The following is a 9,852-nucleotide window of genomic DNA, read 5'->3' on the forward strand; positions in this document are numbered from 1 at the left end:
TTTTTTTCGTTTTTTCATTCAAATAATTATACGATAGTACGCATGGTGTTTTCTTCTCTCGTTATTCGTAGTCATTATAAATTTTCGAGAGAGAAAAAAGAAAAAAGAAACGCAAGTGTTCTCTTTCTGAGTATTACTAAACGCTCGTAATCATCGTGCAAATAATTTAACTTCATTATCTGTGGGACCTTCGAACGAACCTTCTTCGGAGTGATTTATTGATGAGATAAAAAAAAAAAAAGAATATTTAAAATAAAAATTACGATTAACGAAACACGCAACACGATGCGTACGAAATGAATTTTAAAATCGATGAATATGGTGATAACATATGTATGTTCGATAATAATGCTTGGAACAACTCATAAATACATTCCAAATTCCTTTTTTTAAATTGGTGATAGGTATATGTATACGTGTGTGTGTGTTTACGTATGCGTGTATGTATATATGCATGAGTATCTAATACTTAATAAAAGTACACGACACAGGAGTAAGAGAAATTAGAGAAGAATAGAAAGAGAATATGAAAATAAAGAATTAAATTTGATAAGCTACGATAAAACTTGTAACAAATTTTGTTGTTGTGGTTGTTGTTGTGTTGTTAAATATGTATATACTCGCCTTTCGATCGGCAATACGACGAGTCTGTGTGTATGCGATAGGAATGAAGAAAAATTGGTTAAAATTAGTTCTCTTTTGTTTAATTGTCTGCTCGATAAATATATATATATATATATATATATACAAGGTGTCCCATATAACTCTAGTCACAATTTTTTAAGTACTTACGATAATCTGACAAAAAAATACTTTCAACAAAAGTTGATCTGTTTATGATTGACTATACATTGCAATAAAAAAAAAGTTCGAAAAAAATTTTTTGCTTAATGTTTTTTAAGGCTACCTTTATTTTTCTAAATAGCACTTAGTACGAACCTTTGCAGATCGATTTATAACTCCACAAAGTATTCTACGCGTTGATAAAAGAGTGTACATTTAATTTAATATAAGAGTCATCAAAATCTATTCACTTTTAGTATAAAAAATATTTACCCGAACTTTTCAAAGAAATTACAAAGATGCACAAGTTTACAGTATTGCATTCTCTGATATTTTATGAACCTTTGCATATCGATTTATAACTCGACAAAATATTCTACGCGTAGAAAAAAGTATGAACTTTAATTTAATATAAAGATCATTAAAATCCGCTTTCTATAAGTATAAATAATATTTACCCGAACTTTTCAAAGAAATTGCAAAGATGCACAAGTTTACAGTATTGCATTCTCTGATATTTTATGAACCTCAGCAGATCGATTTATAACTCGACAAAGTATTTTACGCGTAGAAAAAAGAGTGTACTTTAATTTAATATAAAAATCATTAAAATCCGCTTGCTAAATACTTAAAAATACTAACAATAAAAGCTATTTAAAAAGATGAAGGTAGCTTTAAAAAACATTAAAAAAAAAAAAAAAAATTTGTTTCGAACTTTTTTATTTATTGCAATGTATAGTCAATTAAAAACAGATCAACTTTTGTTTAAAGTATTTTTTTGTCAGGTTATCGGAAGTACTTGAAAAATCATGACTAGAGTTATGTAGGACATCCTGTATATATATATATATGTTTTTACTCGTGTATTTTAACAAACAAGGGAACTATACAATAGAGAGAAATAGAAATAGGGAAAGAGAGAAAGAGAAATACGTAGAAACGATGAGAGGAAGATCGCAAGTGGTTATATCCACTTTATTCTCGGTCAAATTGAATTCAACTCCGTACAGTGCGGTACCTCGATTATCCAAACTCGATTACGCTTCTCTTTCGTTCGAATTCACTCAGATATTCGCGGCTGAGTTCCCATTACCATGGAAATAGTGAAACATAATGCTGTAATATACGTGTGCCGAATAGAAGGAAGAATAATTGGGGATAATCGAGTTTCGTCTGTATTATAAAGAAGAAAGATAAAGATATAAAGATAAAAAAGAAGATTACAAAAAAAAAGAAAAATATCCTAACGAACGAATAATAAAACGTGTTAGTCACTTTTATCCAGGAACAGATTAATGTGTAGAATATTATCTCTATATATTACGTATATATATATATACTTTTTGCATGTAGTATATACTAATGTATATATATATATATGTATATATGTATAATCTAATTATATACCACGAGAGTAGATCGATCGTTTGATAATTTCGCACACGTGTGTTCAGAACAAGTACCCTCAATTAATGCAAACTCGCGTATTATATGAGTTACTATATTCCTGTAAAACGCTTTCATATTAATCGAATATGATATAATAAAAGTAGAACGATTAAAAATGATACTTAAAAATTATATTCGTGTTACTACTCACTTGAGAGATTCTATAACGCGATTCTGTGGATCTAGCCATTGCATGTCGCTGACCAGTCCAAGGTTATCGACGTTAGGTTTGCATGTTAATATAATGCTCGATCCGATCGGTTTCGTTTGCGTCTCCCCACTTGGTAAAATTTCCAACGATGTTGCATTTGCATTACCTGAAACGAAATTTAAAAATTTCTATTTAGTTAATATTATTATTATTCTTTAGTGTGTGTATTAAACATCATGGTGTCAACGTATTATTTTTTTAAATTAATTTTTCAATCATGTTAGAATTAAAAGTAATCCCCTCCCTCAGTTCTTCATCCCACCCCGTCCATCTTTTTAATACTTCGATAGTGAAACATTTCATTAATTTTTTAAATACATATTTGAAAATTAGAAATTATTTGAAACATAGAGTAAGTAGTTTAATGAAAGTATAGTAGAAATATTTATAACCTTTTTCTTTTATGCAATTAATAATTTTTTCTTTACGTTATATAAAAAATCTCTTATTGATTTAAATAAACTTATTTGATAAGTATACAATTATTATGTTATATTATTATTCTTCTTCTTCTTTTTACTTTTTTATTTTATGAAATATAATTTGTGTCCAACAAACAATGCAACAATAAATGTACTTCTCGTTATATTTTCTAATCAAAATCTTATATCAAATATATTATAATAAGACTTTAATACAACAACACCTAAGATCCTTTTATTTTTATACAAAATCCTCCTTTCATATATATTAAACAAATCTCTCGTATATAACAGAAATTACTTTCTTCAATAATTAAAAAATAAACCTATCAAAGTTAAAATACATACATATATAATAAACCCTTTATGCAACACAACCAAAGTTTTTATTTTTTATTTTAACAAAACATCATCTCGAGAAAATATAAGAGCTAACAAAAGAGAGTAAAGAAAGACAGACACAGTCAGATAGACAGAAAGGGATGAACACTCCGAGGTAAGCTTAATTAGATACAATGCCAGAAGGGTTTCTTCTTACCTAACCGTACCAAGGCAAGTGACGGTTGCTGTTGCTGTTCCGGAAACGGTACAAGCACGTAAACGCAAAGCACGGAGACGCAGATCGACGTCTCAGGGTTCATGCTTGTGACGTAATCACAACCATATAACCATTAAATAGATATATATATATATATATGTATCTCTCTCTCTCTCTCTCTCTCTCTCTCTCTCTCACTCTCTCTTCATCCGGATGTAGAGAGAGATCGGTAAACTCACGAGTTGAGAAACTACGTTATGCGGAATGTGCCCTCCTGGCATGCATGCATGCGTTCGTGCGTGCGTGACGATCCTAAAACTCCCCACCCCTTCCCCCTTACCTAGCCCTCTCGATCCCCCCTCCCCCACCACTACTACTACTACTACTATTGTATCACCTACACACTAGTATATCTTGATAATATATCCAAGACAACAGGAAGCGAGAATTAAGCTAATTAATTGCGACGTGCGAAAGTGTGCGGAATTGCCCTAACTAGGAAACGCAAGTGACCTCGTCTCTCTTCGTCCCTTCCTTCCCCCCTCCTATACCCACCACCTTCTCTACACTAGAGATCTCTCTTCACCCAACCTCCTCCTGCTGCTGCTATATGCGCTTATAGTGACGATGTGTTTGTTTTCTGAGTATACGGTAGAGGCTCACACTACCTCCCACCCACCCCCACCAACGTCAACCCCAACCAAACCACCCTGTATATATTATTACACGAGTTTCTACGAATGCAAATTATTATTCTCTGTAACACGTGTAAAATATTGCTACTATTGTGTTTTCGTACAGATGCGATTTTTCTCGTACACACCTAATGTTATTTAATTCAAAATATATAACGTAGAGAAAGTATTTTGAATTTATTTGATCGTTAATTAAAGTAATTTTGATTTATATTGTTGGATCGTTGTTTTCGCTTTTATCGAAATTTTGATGTTTTTTTTATATTTATTATTATTATTATCATGCTATCAAGAATAGTTGCAATAAAGAAGAAGAAGAAGAAGAACATTTAGTTGATATTTATAATAATCGATGTCGATTGGTAATTATAATTAAGTTATACGTGGGTGTTTCTAAGGTGGCCTACTGAAGAATCTTCTTCGTTTTTTTTAAAAAAAAAAAAAAAAACAAGTTCTACAAGTGAACTTTTATTTTAACCATGAAATATTATCCATTGATAATAGCAACGACTGATATTTTATATGCTAATGTTGTTTTTTGTATCTTTTCAGATTAATAGTAGATGAGTTTATTTTTACGGATCCGTAGAGTCAGATTCATTGAATTATTTGAAGTATTATATTGTATACTTTGGATGAGTGTATATATAGGATGGTATATTTATATTTATTTTACGTTATATCCCCTATATAATCCACGTGCAAGTAAAATGAGTTTCACGCGTAAAATGGGTTCCACGGTGACTGACGTAATGGCCAATTGTGAGTTAATTAAAATGGTGCCAAATACGATGACGACGACTACGAACTACGACGATAAAAATGTCATTCTCGCTTTTCACAACCTCACACCATTCTGTGATATCATCCTCCTCCTCCTCCTCCTCCCCCTTCTCCTCATTCTTTTCCTTCTCATCTACTATTTTACGTATTCAAACGAATATATAGATTAAAATGTTTCAAAGTAAGCGAAATATTACGAACACTGTTAAAACAAATGATGAGAAAAACTATGAAAAAAAGAAAAAAAGAAAAAAACCATTTTCCAGAAAGTTTCTTATTCCTAACAATGCAAAGAAAGTTGCGCATGAGATTTACTATTAGTTACATTTGAATTAACGTCGTAAAATGAAGGAAAATAATAATATTAAAAATGTAGAATTACAATTTCAAATTTAAAAGCAATCATAGTTCAGCGACCAAATAGTAATTTAATGTTAAATAATAAAAAAGTGAATAATAATAAATCACGAATAACGATTAAAACTGTGATTTAGATTTTAATTCTAATCAGTTATTTGTACGATACTCTAAAACGAAAATTAATTTCAAATATAAACAATTCTTATCCAATAATTAATTACACTTTAAAAACGACAAATGAAATTTTTGTTTTTAATTATTCATTAAATAATTATTATCAATCACATTTTGTATTTTTAACAAATATATTCTAACAAATCTCATCGGATCGATCGATCAATAATACGACGAATTATCAAAATATTTCGAGAGATCTCGATTAGGATTATTTACAAAAATTATCGATAATAATATCGGCAAAATTGATTTAGTCCGTTTCTATTAAACATTATATAGCTTTTCATCAACGGATATGCCAAATTTTCACTTGACATCGATCCAAACGAATTCATTTGTATCCGTTGGATTTACCTAACTGTATGTGATAATCGTTAATATGATAATATACGATATCGAATTTTGTCCGATAATCAACGTAGACACTCGCGGTAAGGGGATTGGGAAGGGGGAGAAAGGGGGAGGGGAGGGTTATGAGTAGAAACGCAAATTAATCGAAATTAATACTGACATTAAAAATTGTCCGGTACGCATAAGCCAAATTCAAACAGACACACACACACATATATATATATATACACAGATAAGTTACTTATACGCTTACGTATTCACATTTCAGTGCTCCTTGTTATAATTGGACGCACATGAATGCGTTAAAGGTTGATCCTACCATCAAAATATTCCTCAAGAAAGTTCCTTAATTGGCTTACGAGGCGTATAATAAAGGGCGAAAAGAGAGAGAAAGATAAAGAGATAGATAAAGAGAGAGAGAGAGAGAGAGAGAGTGGGAAAGAAGATATGCTGGGTCAATTAACAGATTTTCTCTCGGTGGTTTAAAATCAGTTACGTTAGTAAATTGAGCCGAAATTCTTCCGAAAATTAACGAGGAAATTTACATTACCGTTCAACGTGAGATTTATTTCGAATTCTTTCTTCGATTCTGTTGACTATCAAAACAGATCGTTAAAAAGAGAAAGAGAAAAAGATAGAAAGAGAGAGAGAGAGAATAAGTTTGAACGTGTTTTTTCTTAAAACACGATTGTTCGAAGTCGCTTTGAAATAATAAAAAAAAAAAAAAGAAAGTAAAGAAAAACGGATCACGTTGAAATTTGTCTACGCTATTTTGTTAATTATTAACTATAGTTGAAATTGAAATCATATAAGTAAAAGTTTTTATATAATTTAATTATATATATATAAAACATGTGGAAACACACAGGGGATGCAAAATTTCGATAGTATTATTTTCAAATCGATGTTTCGTATAGAACAATAATTTATAATTGTCAATAATTTCAAACAAAAAAATCGCACAAATTATTTATTTACAAATCTAATACTCGATAACGTAGAATAAAATTCTAAACCGAGATAGAGACTCTCGTTGTTTGTATCGAAAAAAAAAAAAAGAAAAAATACTGTCGAAAATACTTGCAAATATTAATTTTTTGTTTTGTTTGCATGAAAATGACTTTAAATTTGAAATAAAGAATTTCTAACGAGTTTTCGTTTAGTTTTTCATCTGATCGAACAAAAACTACTACTAAACTAAAGGTCGTAGTAATCAAAAGATAATGAAACGAGCAACCCCTCGAACAAATTCGTATCCTAAATAGGAAAGAGGGGTGGAATAAGGTATAGTAAAAGCAAGCTTTTCGTTGTTCTCTCCCTTCCATCGTGATAACTCAACAATCTTTCTCTCTCTCTCTCTCTCTCTTTTTTTTTCACTTTATCTCCGTTCTTACGATAAGACTCGCAAATTCGTCATCTCCGGTTGCTGCTTTGCAATAAGAAAGAAAGATAGAGGATAGGAGAGAAAACTACGAAATAGGGGTCGGAGATGAATATTCCTATGACAGGGAAGAAATTAATGATTTTCTTAGATAGAAGAAATCTAAAGAGAAAGTTTAATGTTTCGTAGAGTTCAAAATAATGGTGATGATGATGGTAGTAGTAGTAATAGTAGTAGTAGTAGTATACTATACATCTCGGGGAACACTCTTAGTCATTTTATTCCAGTATGAAACGTTAAAATAACTGATGGCTTAAAAAATAATTTATATTCGGGAGCTTTCACCATTAAAAACGACTATTCACGAAGTATTATATATAACGGGGAACGGGGTGTGTGTCTATCGATTAGACTTAGGGGAAAAAGTTACTCTGATTTAAAACGTTGCAACAGAACAGTTTGAAAAAACGTCGACGAATGTGTTTCGAGTGCTACTCGAACAACAAAACAAAAAAAAAAAAAAAAGGAAAAAGAAACAATCCAAATCCGTCGTTAACTTTTGAAACGTATCCTATGATTTTTATTTGATCGTGAGATAGAAAATAAAATAAAACTGGCAGGAAAAATAATAATGAAAATAATAATCTTCTTAGATACGGGGGATGTGGGGTTTAATAAAACATTTGATACATGGAAAACATTTTGCGTTACCGTCACGTACACGTATAATAATAACCGGTGTCAATAAATCATTAGAAAAAAAAAAAAAAAAGAACAAAAACTCGCGTCATGTTCCGGGAAAATGTTAATTCATCTCACCGTAGAGAGATATGATGATACGAGAGTGAGGTGTACAAACACACACATACACACTATATATATCCCTATCTATTAGCGTGACATTTTTCGAGCTGAATAGACTCTAATGATCGGACAACACAATAAATATTATATATATATATATATATACAACTATCGAGTAGTAATAATATAAACTTGTAAGGGTAGTAGTAGTAGTAGTAATGGTGGTGAAAGCAAATTCATCTATATATCTATATTCTATATATTTCACCTTCTATCTCTCTCTTTTTTGAGATAACACACGTGTCTGCTAAATTCGAAATCAAATTCTATAATCGTTTATAACAAATTCAAACGAGTCATCGAACAAAACGATTTCTAACCCTCGCGATACTAATTCCTCTTCCTGCTGTTGCTGTTGTTACTTCTGCTTTTGCGAGCACATTAAACACCCCTCCTCTTTTATATAAAGGTACGTCGGTTGGAAGGAGGTGGGAAGGGAGGTGAGAAGGGGGGAAAGGTTGTACATTATAATGCTGGCCCTTTCGCCAGTGAAATTTGCGGAATCATCGTTTCCGTCGTCGTACGCGCGCACTCATTCGTGGTTATGGTAATTGTTATGGGAAGAGAGAAGAGAGAAGAAGAGGACTGTACACTACACAGTTAGAAAGATAAAGATAGATATAGATCATCATCATCATCATCTATATTCCGTAAATTTTCGCGAAGAAATCCTATAATTGGCCGGAGGGTTGGTTGTCTTCGGACCATAACCGAGATACAGAAAGAGAGGGAAGGGGAAGGGAAAGGAAAGAGATAACTATAGTCAAGATGTTCGGGAATAGAGTAAGGTAGCTAGAGGGCGAGATATACCCTCGTAGGACATCTTATTTACGTTAGTTAGGGTTTGTTGGCACAACCACCCTAGGGGCCATTCGACGGAGACCACCCCCCAGCCCATTTTAGCTACTCTCCCCGCGTATATACATACATATATATATATGTACGTATGTATTATATATATTCCGTAAGATCCTCTTTCTCAAACCCCTCTTGACTGCTTTAGGAAAAGCCATGGGGTTTCTCGTAGAACCGGCCGGTGTAAGCAACCAACGTTATTGTTGTTGTTACGACCCGAACGTGTACGTATATATGCGTATATATATGCGTATGTATACCAAAGAGAGAGAAAGAGAGAGAGAGTGAATGTACATTGGCTTCAAAGTGTCATCAGTGGGCGTTTCTGTCTATGTATTCGAAGGTGGTGGTGGTTCGTTTGGTTACCAAACGTATTCCTCGTCAGTCAATATATGTGAGTTGTCGCGTGGGTGGCACGCACGAAGAAGGGAGTGGGAGGAAAGGGGGGTAGTCGAGTAAACTTGCCGACATGTCACTCGAGCTGGAAGAATTCGATCTAGGAGGGGTTCGAGAAACAGAACGGGAGAGAGTAGAGGGTTGATATACCAAGGGGATGATGTGTTCGTTCGTTCGTTGGCCTGCAAGCTACTCTTCTGACAGAGTTGCACGCTCTGTGTGACTCGAGAGGTTGAGGGGAGGAGGAGGAGGAGGAAAAAGAAGGTGCCAGCAGGAGAGGAGGATTTGATCAAATTCCGATATCGAATTGGCTGGCTGGATAAGAACGAGGGCTAGGGTTCGTTCGTTCTTCTTCTTCTTCTACTGCTCTTCTTTCCTCGAATTTTTGTCGGATATACGAGTACCTCTAACCTTTACCTACCTACCCCCTTACCCTTACTACCATATCTAACCCCCCCCCCTACTACTTTTCTACCTACTTGCCAAACTTTGGAGATTCGAAGAGAACACATTTCCCTTATCATTTTTCTTTCTTCTTTTTGTTTTTTTTTTGTGAGAGTACTTTACTTTTTTTTTTTTTTTTTTTT

General features: G+C 32.8%; 1 protein-coding gene across 4 annotated transcripts in view; it reads right to left on the bottom strand.

Moving 5' to 3' along the window:
* LOC106785191 (fasciclin-2) overlaps positions 1 to 9,852 on the bottom strand; it is a 94,774-nt gene that overhangs the window by 19,369 nt on the left and 65,553 nt on the right. For 3 of the 4 annotated variants that reach the window (XM_014745426.1, XM_014745428.1, XM_014745429.1), the window contains exons 2-3: positions 2,384 to 2,549; positions 625 to 648 (exon numbers count right to left, since the gene is read on the bottom strand). In XM_014745426.1, the coding sequence (XP_014600912.1) occupies positions 625 to 648; positions 2,384 to 2,549 (190 nt within the window). The remainder of the gene's footprint in view (positions 1 to 624; positions 649 to 2,383; positions 2,550 to 9,852) is intronic. The other variant, XM_014745427.1, reaches the window with a different exon arrangement.

This window comes from Polistes canadensis, unplaced genomic scaffold (genome assembly GCF_001313835.1).
Source record: "Polistes canadensis isolate GaletaPanama2010 unplaced genomic scaffold, ASM131383v1 scaffold_46, whole genome shotgun sequence".
Taxonomy (NCBI): Eukaryota; Metazoa; Arthropoda; class Insecta; order Hymenoptera; family Vespidae; genus Polistes; species Polistes canadensis.